Source organism: Tinamus guttatus, unplaced genomic scaffold (assembly GCF_059628265.1).
Source record: "Tinamus guttatus ecotype Peru unplaced genomic scaffold, ASM5962826v1 Tinamus_guttatus_pri_ptg000060l, whole genome shotgun sequence".
In the NCBI taxonomy this organism is placed as follows: domain Eukaryota; kingdom Metazoa; phylum Chordata; class Aves; order Tinamiformes; family Tinamidae; genus Tinamus; species Tinamus guttatus.
The window spans coordinates 3,452,753-3,472,576 of NW_028288594.1; the positions used below are offsets into that span (position 1 = coordinate 3,452,753).

Here is a 19,824-nt window from a genome sequence, read left to right on the forward strand (position 1 = left end):
AAGTTAAAACATAATTGAAAAGTACTCTTTCGAATACAGCCTGGAAAAAAAAGAATCTTGTGCCTAAATGTGTGTTTACTCCAGATTTTTAATAGAAATGGAAGATACTACACACATTTTTTTTTTAAATCAGATGTGATTATAGATATGCATTGGGACCAGATTTGGATATTTTTCCATATTTATAATCCTGACCATTCTCTAGCGGGGAGGGGGGGAAAGCCTCAGTTTTGACTGAGAGGAGTGACATATTTCAAAAATCACCACATTGGCCCAGGCCAATTTCACTGATAGCCACTAATTTATAAACAGATTGTAGTTATAAGTATGCACCGTGGATTTTCGCTGTGGGAGTTTTGTACATTACAGTGTGCATAAACTACAGAAATTCTGTTTTATTTATAGACTGAAATTATTCCAAAATGTTGGTTTATACTAATAAACTATCTTAAGGTTATTTTTTTAAAAAAAGAAGATAAAGGTATGAGAGTTAACGAGATTATACATGATGTTAAGATGCACAGATTTTAAGAGACACGGTTGAACACAGGTCTTTGAATGATACGACTGAATTGAAACAGGCAATGCCAGTGGAAATTTCAACAGTAAGCGCTTTGTAGTGTATCTGAATTATATTTGTGTTTATATGATGCTGCTCCTACTCTTCTGTGCATGTAGCATAAATATGAAATAATCACTGATTTCTTTATTAAGCATTACGTGTTTTACTAGTTTAAAAAAATCCTCTCATATATTGTTTTTCTAAATAGATTAATCATTTCCTTCTGCTGTAGTATTTTGCCTAACATTGAAGCTTTTAGCTATTTTTAGAAGCTGCTGGCTCTGCCTGAAGTGAGTTTTACACATTTTACATATTAATATGACAATCTGACAATTAAAAAATGCCTTGAGATGGATAAAGAGATCACACGGGACTGTGATTTAAGATGTATTTTGTTAACGTGCTCAGTATCTGATAAATAAAAAGCTATGAAATATACTAAGAATTAATCTTCAGAATAGTCTCTCGATAAATAACAAATCATTTCTGGATTTTTGTTTAATGAATTCTTATAATTCTTTAAATCAAGAAAAGCTTCTGGGATGTTCAGAATGTAAATGCATTATAATGCATTGTACATAGTATTTTCAAGTCCCTCTAGTCATTCACTGACAGTTTGCTGCTGGCTGTCCTATCAAATATAGAGTTCTGAGTATGTTACTTCCAATTACTGAAGCAACAAAAGTACCTGCGACTGAATTTTTTAAATTTCTTTTTCCTTTTTTTTTTTTTTTTTTTTTACAGTTGAACAGGCCATATCACAAAGATGCCTGGGCTTCTTGTAGTTCATCTGTGTGGTGCCTTTATGCCCCTAGTTCCTGATGTGACTCAGCCACGTTGTCACCAAAGCCTGAGGAGTGCTTACGCAATCTCATTGCAGCATAACGAACCTCAAATGTTGGATGCTGCTGGCTTGTAGGATAAGCAATTTCCACTTCAAATCATTGTCTCTGAACCGGGCTGTAAAACGTGCCTATATTGCTCATCCAGGAAGTGTGAAGTTGTAAAAAAACAAGCTAAATTGCCATATTTTTATCTACTAGTTACTTCTGCACTTATTGCCTTTATGGACTCAAAGTCCTCCAGCGAGTGTTGCAAATCCTGATTTTATTTTCCAGTTAGACCTTTTATTGTTCACAACTGTGGAGAGAGGAAGAACTATTAAATGGTCACTGTGGATTTGTCTAGCTATGTATGTGACTATTAAGAACTAAGGCAGCTTTTGATTTACATTAATTTCCATCTCCTTCAGCTTTAGCTGAAGAGACAGAATTATTCGGAGACGGAATAATAAAAATATTCTATTTTTGGTCTGATGTCATACACAACTGCATCTGTGAATCCCCATTTTCTAATCTGGAGAATGTAAATAGTAACCATAGAGTAGCTGCATAAGTAGGTGCATAGCTGTTCTAGAAACTACACTTTCTATTCACAATGGATCCTTGTTGTTTTAGCTTTCCTTGATGTTTTAGCTTTCCGGGCTTTTTATTTACAGCGTTGTGTAGTTTTGAGACTGCAGATGCTAGGAAGAGCTTTGACTACTGAAAGAACTGCTGTTTGCTTCTTCACATGTAGTAGTATAAACAGTCCTAAGGGATTTTAGCTGTCAGGACAGTAGATCTACAAAGCCTGTGACGTTTATTGTCTGCCAGTTACACTTTGTTTTGCTTCCAATGCTCCAACATTTGTGAATCTTACCACAGCATATGCCTAAATTATTAGACCTCAAGTCAGAAAAATACATAATATGCAGCATATGCAGTCACTTTGCAAAGTCATTTGGATCATGTGAGTTTGAATCATTTCCTTTGAGACATTCTCTAAATGTTAGTTTATTAGAGGATTTTAGAGTATTTACGTTTGGAAAATTACAACTAGCTTGATCAAAATGTGCATTTGCAATTTTGCAATGTTCTGGTTGTCAGCTATAACCAAAGCCGCCAGGAAAAAAAAAATAAGATTTTCTGTGAGTTGTGTTATTGAGAATTCATATAGCCTTAACCACAAAATGCTAGGAAATAACAGTTTTGAAATATGAGTAAGAAGCATGAGTTTGTATATGAGGAAAAATTCTTTTGCCACAATACTTTTCTGTTTTGGAAATTTTGAATCACAGTGGTTTTATCTTATTAGAAAACAGTTCTTAAGCTCCATTGTGTCCTGCATTTACAGCACATGAGGAACAGTGTATTTTGGTCTTCTCCACCAGTTTTCCTTCCTGGCTTTTGTCAAAAGGATGACCTTATTCAGAAATGTCCTCCTGTATAACTTAACTGTTTCAACTACAACTAGGGAAAGAGAAGAACTGAAACAACACAAGTTTATGTGGAAAGAGGAAATGTTTCTTGTCTGTGGTTGATCCACACAAATGATTTTTATTTCTTCCCAAAAGTTCCCCACCAAGACTAATGTAATTAATATTTTCAATGCCCTGCCAAAAGTGCTCAGATTGGCCTCTGCCTCAGCAGGACTGGGGCAAGGTTCAAAGTGCAGTTTGTGCTGTTGGGGTAAGGTGGTGCTGATCTGACTGTCCTTGATAATGGTAGAGATTTTTCTCTGGAAAACACAGCACAAATTCTAATGGCCAACTTGTGTGACAGGAAAAGTACCGCATCCACTATGCTTTACATTTTCAGAGAAGCGAGAGGTAATGATGCACTCAACTGCTACTGAAGATGCACCCAACTGCTACTGAATTTCAGCAAGATCTGCCAGAAACAGGACTAGAGGAAATAGCCACAAACTGAAGCACCGAAAGTTCCACAGGAACTTAAAGAAACATTTCTTGACATTGAGGGTGACAGAGCATTGGAACAGATTGCCAAGAGAAGTTGTAGAGTCTCCTTCTCTGGAGATCTTCAAAACTTGCTTGGACGCGACCCTGTGCCACACGCTCTATGTGACCCTGCATGTGCAGGAGGGTTGGACTAGATGATCTCTAAAGGTCCCTTCCAACCTCAACCATTCTGGGATTCTGGGATCTGGGTACTCAGGCCTCGTTACCTCCTTTGAAACATCAGGTCAGAAGGTAAGACAGAAATGTGGTGCAGGCTGGTGCAGGGTGAAAGATGAAGTGATTCAAGAAGGGAGCACATGTAACAACGTCTAAGTCTAGCAGCTTTCAGTCACAGGTATCTGGGGTTCCTCTCAAACCTGCTGTTTGTGTTGTGGAAGGGCACAAACCTTCTGTCAGTTTGTGGTCTCCTCTGGCAGGTTACCTTTACCACAGCATTTACATGGTGGCAGGGCTAAGAGCTGCCCGTCCTGTCCGGAAGGGCTGCGGCTAGGCCTGGCTGACTTCGCAAGCTGAGGATGGAAGCCAAGCAGAGGAAAGCCCATCTCCAGGCACAGCAGTCTCCTCTGGTGCACGCCTCAGCTGAAATGGCTGTGAAGCTACAAGGCCTAGGGAGGCAAAGGCTTCGTTTTGTAGCTCAGGCTTCGTTTTGTAGTTTTGAGGTGCTGAGGCCCTGCTGTCTTTCTGCCCCGGATACTGAGCGTAAACCCACGTGTTGCCTGCTGTGGGCCTGCCCAAGGCCAGTAGTGCTGGCTGTGGGGCAGAGTGCTCTGGCCTGGCCTCTGTCCTTGCCCCTGCCTTTGGGATGGTATCTCTTCAGCCACAGCTCTACGTAACTGAAAGAAGGGGCAGCCCCCGATCCCTGAGGAAGACCTTTCTGGAAGACAGTTATGTGCCTTGTGTTCCCTTCCAGCACAGTGTCTGGTGAGTGCTATATACTCCGTGACAGCCTTTATATATGCACACACAGACACACACGCACACACACGCCTGTATATATATATGTAATCACATCTGAAGTGTTGTCCCTGCTTCAGCCTCATGCTCCTCCCCAAGGAGACCCCGGGAACTAAGGTGCACAGAGCACATCAGATGGTGCTGCCATCACACAAAATGTGCTCAGATTGGGACTGGGTGCTGTCCCGGTGCCTGTTCAGCCCAGACGTCTGAAGACATGGAGCACATCTTTGCTCGCCCCGTTCTCCTCCGGGCCGGTGCCGGGCACACAGCGCTCGCTCCTTGGGTGCCTGTGGCTCGTTCCAGCAGCCGCACGGCGACCGCCAGGGGGCGGCGCGCGCGCTCGGGGCTGCGCGGGCGGCCGTTAACCCCCGGCCCGGCCCGTTAGCGGCGTTTCCCGGTGAGCGTTTCCAAGAGCGTTTGCTCCTTTTCCCAGTGCTTCCCGGAGCACCTCTGAGGCACATCAGTAGTAAGAATGTTTGAATAAAGCCAGTTTAACGAGGGCAGCGTACTTCTGCTTCCCTTTTAGAGCGTTTTTCTCTCTGCTAAAATTCCCTTATGTAACTGGATCCTGTGGTCTCAAGAGAAATGCTTGTTTTCAGCTGACCTCATTTCAGTGAGCTCGATGAAACACGCTGGTGCTCCCAGCGCCGCGCTGCAGAGCGTGCGCCTGGCCAGGACGCGCTTGCGGCTGCCGCCTGGTCTGCAGCAGCCTGCTGAAAGATATAACTTTCTTTGCTTGTGGAAGACCTTAAATGAGTTGTATTTCGGCTCTTCGCTTTGTGTTATTACTCTGTTGTTTATTGCTTCAGAAACTGAACAATCAGGAAATATAAACAACACGGGCATGCTTCAAATTTCTTTCAATTTCTCTGTTGAGAGTAGAAAGAAGTCATGAACGTGCCCTGAAAATGTGAAGATTGCTAAAAGAAAGCATAAATACTTTCCAGAGAAAAGCAGTACATATCAAGTAACTGTTGAGTCATAAAACCCTAAATGAGTGTAAGCAGATGTGGGCTACAGCATACACTAATAGGAAGTGCATAATCGCCACCCCTCTAGCCACCCACCATTTCTGGTCCAAGAACTTCCCTGAAAATCTGTTTCTAATTTTATGAAAACCCTTTGAAATTTGGCACAGTTTGCAAAAGTATGTAGGAAAAAAAAAAGTCTGCCAGAGGTTTGGCCTCCGACTGGGAAAACAGACACTGCCTTTTCAAACTCTTCTCCTAGATCCACTGACCAACACCCAGAAGAGAGAATTCACATTCTTTGGGAATACAGCAGGAAAATGAAGGTCTGTATGCAGCTGAATGCAGCTTTGGGTAATATTTATATTTGTTTTAAACTCTCTGTTGCTGCACAAGGCCAGATTGTGATGTGGAAGTGTTTGCTTTAAAGAAAAAGGAAAGGGAAGTTGTTTCAAATATACTGTGGGGACATTTTTGCTTGTTACTTGGATGGATTTCAGTGATTAAAATAGAGTGGGAGGATTTGGTTGTATACAAAGCCATAAAAGTTGCTTCAGGCATATTAGAAATGTAATTGTTGTTTGTTTCTGTCCTGCAGGTCCGGCAAAAAATCGTATTTGGTGTGGTTATATGCCTTTTGCTTTCCTTATTGCTTATGTGTATCATTATGCTTCCATCAAGAGGTAGGACTTTACACAGTTTAATGTACATCAGACATTTTTACCATCTAATGTAGTGGAAAACACAGTATCTTTAGTTACTGTGGTTTCTAAAGTTTGTAAAATCCTTTTTAGGATTGTCGTGTTAGAATTCTTGTGGCTTTATTGCTTTACATAAATGTTGTACTGATAGCTGAAATATCCTGAAGATACGATGGAAATGCCAGATGTTGAAACAAGGAACTACTTCAAGTGAGAAGCACCCAAATTCCTAATTAACTTTATTGTGCATGTTACTTAAAGTTTGTAGGGCTACAGAAACATTTTTGGATCCTTCACAACGTGCATGGGTTTTTTTGCATGAGAGATTATTAGATTCTTGCAAACTTCTAGCAGTTTGATTTAGTTTGCTGAACTTGTATTATGTTGTAAGTGTTTAGTAATTATTCATTTGGTGAACTTGTGTGAGGTTTTCAATGGTTTCTTAGTAATTATAGAAGTGTTTTTTTCTATCCAATTACAAGTAAAGCATTTTAATGTTGGTAGAGTAAGGTGAATTGTGTATGAAAGTACTTTAAATTGCATTTGGATATTAAAGCCAGTATAGGATAAAAAAAAATTCAGGTTCCTTTAGCATTAAAGTCAGCTGGAGGTAAATGCTAATATAGGTCCTTATGCAGAGTTTGATGTGGATGTGGTTTTAAATATAAAACCTGAGTGACACTGACTTACTGATTTTGTTTTTTTTTTTTCTAGAAGGAGTCTAGTAAGAGCAATCTCAGTATTTTCCCAGGCCTTTCACTGTAGCAAATGAACGCCTCCAAAATAATTTAGCATAGTAATAAAAAGCGTGTATGCCAGTATTCATCTAAAGGAATTTTTTAATAATTGTTCATTTTTTGATGGGATTGACTGACTTGACTGATTTTGAGATCAGGTTTTTTTTACTTCTAAATATTACGAAATCATCTGCTTAAATCTTGTGAAACTAAGCCCTGTAGTGACTATGCAACTCTGGTAAAATTTGTCTTTCCTATGGAAAATTTCTGTGGATTACAGTTATCATGGGTTGTTTTGTTCAGGGAAGAGACAAAGTTCCTGAAGCAGATAGGGTTGATTCTGTTATGCAGCATGTGAGCATGAGGGTGGATTATATCAAGCTGGGAGGCAGTGCTGGGAAGAGATATCTGAGGTGATCAGCTGAGCTGATTTTTACCGTCAGTCAGGGTGTCACATCTCTGGGTAGCTGAAGCATGGTGAAATCTGAGCTTTCTTTGCCAAGTAAATGTATTTATGATACAGAGTCAGACTCTGTCAGACTTGTTCATTTCAAGACTGTTATGACAGGACAGAATATTTGATGACTTTTACATGAAAAAGAGTAGTGAGGTGACAAAAATGCCCAAAGACTGAGGGTCAGTTTGGCAGCCTAAATAAGTTGCTACGGATCAGGAAAGGTACTGTAAGATTTCTAGATATTATTTTTCCCTCCTGAAGTTATCTACATGACAGTTCATGGTTGTAGTCTGAGCCTTTTCAGTATCTGAGCCACTTTTATTTCTATAGTTTTTTGGAATAGTGACTTGGAAACCAGACATACTGATTATGACCTATAGGGTGAAAAAGAATTTACTTTGCTTTAATGAATGCTCTTGAAGGAGCCTTATAGACAACTCTAGACAACTGATTATGGCTTCTTAATCCCAGGTGGAACTTTTAAGAAGTACTGCAGATGTCCTAGGTCTATACATTTTTAAATTCTTAATAAGCTACTGATCCGTTTTAAAAAGACAAGTTACAAATTATTTCGGTGGTTACAAATCATGCAAGTCAAAGAGAATAGGAAGTAGCTAGAGATAGCTCTACTTGTTTGTACATTCCCCTTTAACTGCTACTTAACTGCAAAGATGGAGAGATCTAGAAAGAAAATTACACATTACATAAAGAAGTACATAAAAAAAAGACTATATTTCTGCTTTAGAAGTCAGGAAAGCAAAAACATCTTTGCTAATATTTGAAGAATTGAAGAAATACTTAGTTACATGTTTATCTGCTGAGGTTCTAGTAATTTCATACTCTTCAAACTTCTTTCTTTTCTTGGGGCCTACTCAGCAGAGATGTTAGACTCTGTAGTAAACTAAACCATTTCCATCCTGGCATGCCCTAGTTTCTATACTCTGTTCCTACTAGTTCCGGCTCTGTTCCTGCTAGTAACAAGAGCTGGATCATGCTGAGGAACATGATTTATTCAGATTTCAGTTTTTCTTTCCATTGCAAAGAGTGTTTTTGAAGTAACCTTCACTGTGAAAGCACTGGCACAGCTTGCAAAACTGTTGGAATGTAATGCAGGTATGGAAAAATGGATTCAGCTAGTATGGAGCTGAGAGTGACCAGAAGCTCTGGGACATGATCAGAAAGAGCTTTGGAATTAATTTGTGGTGCTGAACTGGGCTGTGATTTCCCCAAGGAGAAGATTGCCTTCATGGGTGTGTTGCAGGAGTGCGTGTTTTGGCCCCTCAGCATCAGATGTGTGAACAGAAAAGATGAGAGTGGATATTCCAGTGCAGAGGCTGGAACACCAGCTGCCATCTGGCGTCCTCAAGATGCTAACCACTTTTCTCAAATCATTTATTTGCTGTGTTGTAGTGCCCATGCCTGCAGGGCAGTTGTTTCTGCTGTTTGCTTAAAACGGAGGTTAATATTAATGTATTCTGAAGTAAACCAGAGAGTTTTATGGAGAGTTGCTTCCTATGATGTCCTGTTGTCTGCCCATCTTCTCCCGTAACACAGCAATCAGAACGGATGCTTTCTGATTATTGTGTTGGCTTGTTTAACTCTGACAGGAGCATACACAATGTATATGGATGCACAGCTCATTGTGGAATGAGCCAACAGGGTGAATATTACTGGGGTATTCTAGAAGTCTAACATTTTCAAATTTGGACAAGCTGACCCAAGAACATTGATAAAAGTGGCTTTCTTCTTTGAAGATAGGCTATTATCCCATATGAGGGTAACCAACCAATGGTCTAAGCTTAATGCATGCAATTCTGATATCTTCCAGTCATAAAACTGGAAAAAATTCAAAGGACATTAAGATTAAAGAACCGGAAATAGCTTCCCTACTAAGCATATCTGAATGGACTGGGGGCTCTACGTCCAAAAAACAGACAGTTTGGGAGGACTTAATAGCAGTCTACAGCATTATGAATGTCGTGAAAAAGGTGGATAGGATTTGGCTCTTTACAACCCCTCATATGAAATAGAAAGTCAAATTAACAAAGGAAATGATCTTTTTGCACAGAGTAAAGTAGACGTGGAACTCATTGCAAAGTATTGCAAACCTTAGATGTTGTGAAAACTTCAAGCATTCACCGGGTGAGTGGGTAGCTGTGTGAAAGAGAAATCCCTTTGCCATGTAAAGAAAGCACAGAAGCTGAATATAGTTAGAATCTAGGAGAACACTTAGGAGAAGTATAAGATAATCTCACCACCTTCTTGTTTCTGTTAGTAAATGCATTCCTCTGTTATCACAAATTACGCAACCAGATTCCTGTTTTGTGGGAAATCATAGGGATCAGCGCATCAGGAGTGGAGGAATGAATCTCTTCTTCAGCAGACTTCATGCTGATGGGGTCTCTCCTCTTGAACACAGGATACTGGTATAGTCCGTTGATGTGTTCCAGTGTCAGTATTATCGTCTAGCATTTGGGAAAAGCCTTTTCCTAGAGAACTGAAGCTCTCTATACTCTAGGAAGCACTGGGCATATAGCAGTGTGTATAGAGATTGGATGAGACTGGGGAGAGGTGCAAGTACTGTGTCAAAGAACAGGCAGAGCTAGTACAGCCCAGGAGCAGCTGTCTGGAAGATACAGTACTGATCCTGCCAGCGAGGCTTGAGAGGCTGAAACAAGGGCTATGTTGGTCTATCCACATCCACTCTTTGAAAGGGAATAATCCTGATAACGGAAGCAGAACTTCACAGTAATGGATTGATATACAAAAAGTTCATCAGAATTTAATATATTTTGAGGTTCTACTTTCTGTATTTTGTTCAAGTCCATCACAATAAGGAATTGAACAAATAAATGAAGTACATGAGAAGATATCTGCATAAAACCAGTTACAATTAATAGAGATTTACAGGTTGTTAATGGTGGTATATATGGACCACACTATTTAGAACACACTGAAGTGCACAAGTAAGTAATTATGACCATGCAATATATAAAGTTAGCTATTGTGAAGCAAAATAGCCAGTTTGGTGCACAGTATTTTTCTGCATTTCTTTAGGTTGTTCAAATGTGCACAAGGAAATGTAATGGCATCTGAATGCAAGCAGACCACAAAAGCTTAAAATCAAAACAGTGGGTGTTTAAAGGGAAAAGAGCAAAGCTGAAATTTGGTAACCTTTCATTTTTCTGGTTCGCTTTGCCATTTGCTTCCTTTTTATCCTTGGGCTTTTTGTTTCATCTTTGTTATTCTATAGAGAAATGGATCATAACATATAAATTACTCATCATGTTAGTGTTTATTCTGTGAGCAGACAAAACTTGAAGAAGCTTGAAATCTTTGTGCTGATAAAATGTGGCCCGTAGCAGAATCCATTATGAGACTAAAAACTGAAATAAAGGACAGGGAAATACAAAATATTTTAGGAATAATAGTGATAAAGCTTTTTTTTTTTTTTGTATAACATGTTTTCAAATACTATTATTGAAGCAAATGAAAAAATAAAGAATTGGCTACAATTACAGCAGACAAAGCTGCTGCTTTTAATTAAAGCATTTAAATATATCTTTAGTTGCCTAGAAACAGCATTAAAATTTATAAGTAATCAAGTAAGAAATAGTTGTGTTCAGTGTTTTTACAATCCACTGGTAGAAATTCCAATAGGAGTGGACACATTTTGAAATTCATTAGCAGTCATAATAAATTATCAAAGAATATCAAATATAAGAGTGAGATGGCTAACAGAATAAAGGTTTAAATTAGAACTGTGAAAATTAGAGCAAATAGAGATGAGACATTTGTGGGATCACTTGTCTTTTTAGTAAATATTCTTCTTAGCTGAGAGAAGGAACCAGGAAATTTTGCCAGATGAGAATATCAAACAGGACTGTAAATTTAAAGGTCTTATACATACAATTATGGAAAAAAATCCTAATATTGGTTTTGCTTTATTATATAGACATTATCTTTTAAAGAATTTAATCTGGAATCTAATGATAAGGAACCCTTAGATAGAAGAGGTTACAAAATAGATAGAAATGGACAGTGGAATTTTAGTAGTTTTCTGGGAGTTTGCTATCTTTGGGCATATCCTTAATATACTTGAGGCTCTCTTTAATATGCTGTCAGGGTATTAACAAAAGGAATTAACTTGTTATTGAACTTTTTGGAATATTTTCTAGACGTCTTGGCAACTCAGTTTAAACCGAGGTTTGTGCTTATGGATTGGCATTCGGTTTTATTTCTCATGACAGCTTTCATCTGCATTAGTGCAGACAAGACTAGTGTCAACAGTCAACCTGACATGTGTATTCTGCAGTAACTAATAGGCACTTAGCAGAAGAAAACATGCGTTATCATTTAAAATTGCTAGAGAAGAGAATATGAAGAAACATTTTATGGGAAGTGAATGTAACCTTAACAAAGAGGGAGCCTGTAATAAGGAAGTGCTGGAGCATGATAGGAAACCTCAGGGCAGTGAGTCATCTTGATGATTTGGCTGTCACCCCAGATGTCTGAAGGAACAAACAGGGGACGTGGCAGTGATCTACCTAACTAACTGGAGTGTGACATCCCCTGTACCTCTGAAGGCCATGGCAAAATTCCCCATGATTTCCAAGGAGAAAAGCATGGAATGCAGAGGACCTAGACTAAATAATGCTGCCATTAGTATGGTACTGAACTTTAAAAACTGGCTTTCTCAAACAGTATCCCATACTTGTACCTTTGTCTATTTCTCTCTAGTGGTTTCTAACAAATAAATGTAGTTGGTAATAATTTTGCAACTTAAGCTATTAAGCTATTCTTGCTATGCACTAGTGCTGAATATAGAAAGGAAGAGTAGAAATATTTGGCTAGTAATGATTTCTAACTTGTCTTGCATTTCACAGCACTAAATTAACACTTTTTTTCTGTCTTATTCCAAGCTGTCAACACTGGTGATGGTCCTAGAGCTCTTACACTAGAGGATTATTTGAATGGAAATTTTCAATATAAAACATTTTTTCCATATTGGGTTTCAGGTAAGTAAAACCTTTTCTTGTAAGCATTTCTAATATGTATTTTCTGGACTCAGAAATGCCATTCCACTCATTACACCCAGTGATTACTGTCAGTGTCAACTTCTGTAAGTAAATAATCTGCTAGGGAAAATTTACGGTTGAAACTGACTTTTCTGACAGTAGTTCTAGAAATTCTAGATATTTGATGTTATAGTAGAAGTGTTTGTCAAAGAGGCCTTAACTGTTTTGTTTCCTTTTCTTTCGCTTACTGCAGTGAATATGATAGTAATGCATCAATGTATCAATCACTTCTTAAGAAGTCTCCCATTGTGTTTTTCACTGGACTTTTTCACTTACCACTCATTATAGTTGAGGTGCCCTATATTACAGGCCCATTTCTTTGTTTTCAGTAGTACCAAGCTATGCAATGACCTCTCACTAACAAATTTCCTCAGAGTGCTGAATTTGAGCTCCAAGGCATTGGATAGAAATTATGGGTTGGATTCTAAGCAAGTTCTTTAATGTAGAAGGTACAGACATGAAGTTAATAGTTGCTGATATATAAGTGTCTGTTTGTGACAGAGACTGTTATCACTGAATTGCAGCATCACCAAAAGGTTTGAACTAGATTGGATTGAACTCCAGCATATCCAGTGCTACCATTTCTATCTATGCTTCACCCCAGGCATTTATTATGCTGTGACCAGGGGCGAGAATCAAGATGTCCTCTGACATGAGGTCTTACCAAGTTTAAATCCATGATTTTAGGACTGAAGCTTTCCAGGACATAGCAGAAGCCAATTCATAGCATTTGCCAATTTAAGTACGTAGACATCAATGGTGTGATTTAAAGATTAGTTCATCATTTGTTACAACTCTTACCTGAATGTCTGAAGCACATAAGCAGCATATCTTGCTGTTGGGAATTTTCTTTCCTTTTAATAGTCATTAAACTAATGCGAAAGCCATGACATAGATCTGTCTAACCATTCCATATGCCTGTTTTTTACTGTGAAGCAGAAAGCTGAAATTTAATTTCTCTTTCTAAAAGGGCCTGAGATTACCACAGTAACATAAGTCACTTAAGTGTGCTTGAAGGATGCAAGCAATGAAAACCTTAAACAATGTTTCAGTTTGCTTTGAAAATGTGAAAGCCTTTCCCTCTCTTTAGCTACGCCAGGTATGAAATGAAACTAAAACTCTGACCTTCATACCCTCTGCCAAACTATGGGTGATGTCTTGTGCACAGGTGGGCTAAATTTTATGCTCATTGGTGACCACTCAGCTTTACTGGGTAGGACACAAGAGCAAAATCAGATTCCTGGAGGGCAGTTGCTGATGTGGTACTCCCGTTGTCTCCAGAATCTCTGCAAATGAGAATGTTCTGGTGTCACGGCAAGCAAGGACCTTGAATGTTTTCTATAAAGCATTTCATTTCATTTTCGTTTATTTAAAGCATTTTGTTCAGCATTTAACTATAATGTTAACTAGCTGGTGGTGTGTGCAGTATGTAAAGTTGGTATGTTCAGTGTGTAGTCTTGAGAACATAATCAAGAATCTTGAGGTCAGTTTGTTGTGTAATTCCATGCCTTGGCATCATTAAAAGAAAAGAATTTTTTATGTAGATGCCAAAAGACATTTGCTCAACATCTATTTACTGACAAGAGCAGTGAATATTTGAATAAGCAGATGTATCTATTATAGTTTCTTCTGTGCAAGATAACTGCCATTTTATCTTATTTTTGAAGATAATGAATATCTTCATCAATCTGCAGAAGATGATATTATACTTTACAATGTTGAAATGAACTACCCAACTACCATCATGACTAACAGCACAATGGTATGTACATTTTCAGTTGATAAAAAGGCAGCAACATGCAGTTGTGTTTTAAATATATCTTTACAAGTGAGTGGGTTTAAATCTTGTCATATCCTTATTTAAAGTATTCTAGAATCTAATTTATTTCTTAATTTTACAGAAAAAAGTTAATGCTTCAAATTATTTGTTGTCATCAGACAAATATTTCATAGCTCTGGAAAGCAATTATTCAAAGGTAATTTTTTAAATATTACTTTATGTTTGATATCATTCAATTTTTGTTGATCATGATTACCATGGGTCAGTGTCTCCTGATTTTTTTAAAAAAATAAAGTAGAAAGCTGTCAAAAGCTAACTGATGATTTTTAATTATGTTATCCACTTCCAAGTTAATACTATTTTTTTCTCGCTTGGTTAATTTTTCAGCTGTGGAGATACTCTTATACAGCATCGTACCACATTTATGATCTCATGTATGGGTAAGGTCTCATTTTTCTTACAGAGAGCTACAGCGAATACTCCATAGTGACGTGCTTGCAAGCATCTCCACCTCCATACGAATATAACTCCACCCTGCTTTGGTTTTGCTTGAATCAGTTTTGTTGCCTATTGATTGCTGCTTCACAGTCAGGAAGTTATTGTGACAAGAAAATGGTCTCTGAGAAAATATAACATCCTTTCACCTACTCCCCCACTACCTTGTTTGCTTTGGTTCTCTTCAGTCTCAAATCAGATGTTTAGTTACTTTTTCTGGTAGAACTGATCTTTAGCTTTCCTAAAAAGCTTTCCTCTAGCTTTTGGCTTTCCTAAAACTCTCGTATGCCCTTTAGTGCCCAGTGATGTTGTAACAGTCCATCTTGTGTTCCTCAAAAGCTTACACTTACCCTCCTTGCAGTTGGTCTCATTTTTTCCTAAGGTCTTCCCCAAACCACTCCTCTTTCCACCTACCCAACTCTGAAGGAAGCCATCTGCAGTCAGCTCGTTATGCTAGAAGTAGCAGCATTACCAAATACTTTTTTTTTTAGTTTTGAGCAACAGGAACTGAAGTGCTACATTCCTGGGGAACTGCTGGCTGAAATGACAGGAAGAGACTGTTTCAAGCATTGCCTGTGGCTTTGTAATGCCCACATGTTCTAACTGCTGCTGTTTTGCTCGCTTCAACGCGCTGTGTCCTTAGAACAACAATGTGGCAACTTAGCTTCTATTTCCCAGTGACTCACTGAGAATGTAATGCAGACTGCAGGTCTGCAGAGCAAGTTGTTGTGCAGTCTTTAGAAAGCTGGGGGGGGGGGGAGGGTGAAAAATGGCTTTTCAGGTGCTTGAGAGCGTTTTCAGGGGGCTGAGCCACCGCTCAGCCTTTGCCGGCACTGGTGCACACAGTCATGCTGCTGCATGTCTCCCTGCCTGCTTTGCACAGCTTTCTGATGTCAATTTTGCATTGCTGACCAAACAACAAGCTGTTAGAAAATATAGCCCTTTGTCAATTCATATGTACCTACAATATAATTATCCGTTTGCCCTGTGATCAAAAAGCCATTTCAACTTCTTTCCTTTTTTTAGTGGTTTTGTAACAGAAAATCAGCTTCCACATAAAATTCAGTATATATCCTGGTCTCCCGTTGGACACAAATTGGTCAGTAAAGATATGAAGTGCTAGAATTATATTACTTTGTGTGGCTAGAAGAGATTTTTTTACCTTTGGTTATATTTTGTTAGGCCATGTTTTTGGCAGGTCTTTACTTGTATATATGAATTTTGTTCACAAATAATATAGAAAATAGTGTTAACTTGTTAAGGTAGTAGGTCTGTGCTTCAGTAAAAGAATGTATGCTCTCAATTAAATCATGTTGGATAGCAAATCTCCTACCAAAAGAATTGGATTATTTGGATTACATTTAGTTTCAAGGCCTGAAAAACGATATGTTTTCTATTGACACTGTATCACAGAAGAATTTACTTTGGAGATGTATAAATCCCATATTTAAATTCTCTTCTAAAATTTTTAGTCTAGGAAATGGCTGCCCATTTTTTTGCCAGAAGTTTTAGAAAAAAAGTTTCAATGTTTTTGGAATGGCTACTTGGTAGCCAAGTATTATTGGCTATCAGTTGGCGAGAGCCAACTGTTATTTTTTTAACAGGAATTTTAAAGAAAAAGCACAAGATATTTTCCTGGTTATGTGCTAATAGTCTGTGATATTTTTATACAGCAGTCTTCATATTGTATCTGAGATTTTGTGGAGTTTGTCATTCATTTAAAACCCAAAGTAGTTAAAACATTACATTGATGTTACTAAATCCAATGCTTGTAACTTCAAAAGACATGATTTTCCAAGACTGTTGGATTGTTTTGAGTTGTGATTTCTTGTTCGTGTTTCTGCTCACATGACTAAAATTTAGAGATAACCAGGGCTTGCAATCATCTCTAGTGAGGACTCTCTTTTGGTAACTGATTTACCAGAAAAGAACAAACCAGCCCAGAGAGAGTGAAATCACCTTCTTTCCTATTATCTAACATAACCTAGGCCTTTTGGCAGGTATAAAAAGATGTTTTGTTTTTGTTTTTTGTTTTTTGTTTTTTTGTTTTTCCCACTCATTGTATATTTGTGTTCCACATGTGCTGTCACCGGAAGAAAAACTCACAGTACATTTGGCCCATCTGAGGGTCTGTTGAAGAACACAGTTGAATGAGTTTCAAAGATTTTTTTTTTTTTTTTTTTTTTGGTGCTTTGACACACTAGAGCACCGAATCCTCTGCCTTATCTTAAAAACTAAGGAAATTGTTCAGAATTTATTCTGACATAGCTGAGCACAAAACTTGGCCTATAGGTTATAATTTATTTACAGACCCAAAATCTACTTAAGCAGAATTTGCAAATACTTTTAATGTAACGTTGTCAAGTAAATATTTCCTGTTTCGTATTCACTGATTTTATCTTCTAATTTGTATAATATAGTACCATTGACTGCACAAAATATGACTCTAACTTCTGTTACTCGTGCATGTAGTCATAAAAATACATTCTTGACTGTAGGCATATGTATATCAGAATAATATTTACTTGAAAAGAAGTCCAAGAGAGGCACCAATTAAACTAACTAGTGATGGAAAAGAGAACGAAATATTTAATGGGATTCCTGACTGGGTCTATGAAGGTAAGTAGATATTGAAGAGCAACTACTAAGCTGTTAAACATTTTGTTGAGCATACTCAGTTCTCCTATTCCATTCTAAATATTTTCTGGTAAAACATGATTTTTGGAGCTATAAGGGTTACATCGTTTTATCTCATCATTTCTATAGGTGAATCCATGACAGTCAGTGAGTTAAATGGGGTCTGTGCACCCCAGGACTTTTGGGAATTCTCAAGACATTTCAGAATTGAGATCTATTGCAATAGATCTGGTGTAGAATCTTGTTGTTTATTTAGCATAACTCTCTTTACATATCTGGATTCATAAGATTAGGATGATAAAATAGATTAAAGATAAATTAGAATAGAATAATAAACTGTTACCAACTGATTTTTTTTTTTTAGAGGAAATGCTTGCAACAAAGTATGCTTTGTGGTGGTCTCCAAGTGGCAAATATATAGCTTATGTACAGTTTAATGATTCTGACATACCAGTCATTGAATATTCATATTTTGGTGAGGACCAGTACCCGAGAAAAATAATTATCCCATACCCAAAGGTATGTTATCTTATTTTTCTAGCTTTCCACTGAGAAATGAGTTATGATGACTTTAAAGTGAATAGCGCTCAAAAAGTACTTCTATTGCAGTGGTTAAATCTATCATGGCATAGATTCATAGATTCATAGAATCATAGAATCATTGAATGCTTAAGGTTGGAAGGGACCTCTAGAGATCATCTAGTCCAACCCCTCTACACACGCAGGGTCACCTAGAGCACGTGGCACAGGACTGTGTCCAAGCGGGTTTTGAAGATCTCCAGAGAAGGAGACTCCACAACCTCTCTGGGCAGCCTGTTCCAGTGCTCTGTCACCCTCACTGTTAAGAAATTTTTCCTTAAGTTCATGTGGAACTTGCTTAGTTGAGGAAATCACAGAGTCCAACTTAGACCTAGTTCTGAAAAGAGATAAATTAATTCAAAAGCAGAGATATTGAATAATTCCAGTGAAATGAATGGAAGTACTCATGTAAGTAGAAGGTGGCTGCAAAATTGCATGCTTGCGTCATTCAGACATCCATTTTCAGTTCAGTTTACATAGCGATGCATGGCAATATGATTCCTATTTTTTGTTAAATTGATTATGAGGTATTTTTTTTATTTGAACAATAACTGATAATACAGCTTGTTGGCATACTTTGTAGCATTTTTTGATCCCAAAGAGCTTTGCATCATAACTGTCAACTGAGTTACTGTTCAGTTCTGAAGTAAAATTGGCCGGTCCAAACAATACATGGAGGAGAATTAAAAAAAAAAAAATCATAATACATGCAACAAATAAACAAGTACGATCAGTTTAAACTAGTCCATTTTGTCTCACAGCTGGGATGTCAAACAACACTTGCTGTCCTGAGAACATGCTCCTGGAGTTTTGTGTCAGTATAAGAGCAGTATATGTTGTAAGGATCTGCACTGCAAACAGAACAGGGCCCAAATCCACTGCATACTGTTTTCAGTCTAGGAGGGCGCTGAGACTGACTGGCTAAAAAGCTATGTTTTCTACTTTACATATGAAACTGTGTAAGGTTAAATAACCTACTGTCATTGTAGAGTCAAACTTAGCTCTTAAAAATCTTATTTATAAAATCAGATTTGTTCTGTTATAGTCAGAGCACATATATCTTAACTATCTTCTTTCCTGCAAAAGATGTTATTTTCTTTGATCTTAATTTTTAACAGGTTGATTCGAATAACCTGGTGCATTTTTTTTAAAGGCTGGAGCTAAAAATCCTACTGTTAGAGTGTTTATTGTAGACACTGTTAATCCTGAAGCCTTTGGTCCTAAGGAGGTTCCAGTTCCTGCAATGATAGCATCAAGGTAGTGTGCTCTCATATATATCTTCCTGTTTTTTTTTTTTCTTCTGAGTACTTGAACTCAGAGAATTTCTCTTCTCTTTCAAACAGTGCAGTTTCATATTCATCTCCTAGATGGATCAGGAGCTAACTAAAAATGTTGTATTATGATCATTTCTGCCTATGTGATATTTTACTATAAAGGAGTAAAACCATTTAGGACAGTGGGAGTTTTGCTGCCATGTTCCATAAACAAAATGCTAGAAACAAGCAATAGCAATGCTGCTATATTCCTGCTCTTTAATAACCACTCTTTCTTTCTTTTTTTTAGTGACCACTATTTTACTTGGCTTACTTGGGTAACAGATAATCGGATCTGCGTGCAATGGCTAAAGAGAATCCAGAATTTTTCAGTCTTAGCTATTTGTGACTTCAAAGAAAATTCAAATGCTTGGGAGTGTCCAGAGGTAATAAAGTTGGGAATATAAATCTAACGTTCCTGAAATTAGCATTTGCTAATCTCCATGGAATTATCCCATCTGCTTAGGTATTAAAACACTTACTGGGCATACCTATGTAGCCCTATTTGAATGTTCTGTCTTACATCTGAGTAAAACATAGCACACAGAGGTGTATTTAAGCCTGCCGTAATCATCTGTTCCAGTGCTTAATTACACTCATCTTTTAATTGATAATGATATCTTTTTCAACATTTTGATTGCTGGGGGGAGGGCCAGAAAATATTAATTGCACCAGCAAAAAAGCGAAACTGGCTTTTAGTCAGTTTAAATAATAAATCAACCAAAATTACAAGGATGTTATTTGCCTGTTTCTTACTTCC

General features: G+C 37.8%; 1 protein-coding gene across 1 annotated transcript in view; it reads left to right on the forward strand.

Annotated features, from left to right (window-relative positions):
- Positions 1-5,303: 5,303 nt before the first annotated feature.
- Positions 5,304-19,824, forward strand: part of FAP (fibroblast activation protein alpha) — a 36,152-nt gene continuing 21,631 nt past the window's right edge. Inside the window, exons 1-11 of the mRNA XM_010228797.2 lie at positions 5,304-5,613; positions 5,886-5,970; positions 12,105-12,200; positions 13,928-14,022; positions 14,162-14,236; positions 14,428-14,480; positions 15,562-15,634; positions 17,034-17,154; positions 17,537-17,691; positions 18,905-19,008; positions 19,315-19,450. Coding sequence (XP_010227099.2) covers positions 5,608-5,613; positions 5,886-5,970; positions 12,105-12,200; positions 13,928-14,022; positions 14,162-14,236; positions 14,428-14,480; positions 15,562-15,634; positions 17,034-17,154; positions 17,537-17,691; positions 18,905-19,008; positions 19,315-19,450 — 999 coding nt within the window. The 5' untranslated portion in view covers positions 5,304-5,607. The remainder of the gene's footprint in view (positions 5,614-5,885; positions 5,971-12,104; positions 12,201-13,927; positions 14,023-14,161; positions 14,237-14,427; positions 14,481-15,561; positions 15,635-17,033; positions 17,155-17,536; positions 17,692-18,904; positions 19,009-19,314; positions 19,451-19,824) is intronic.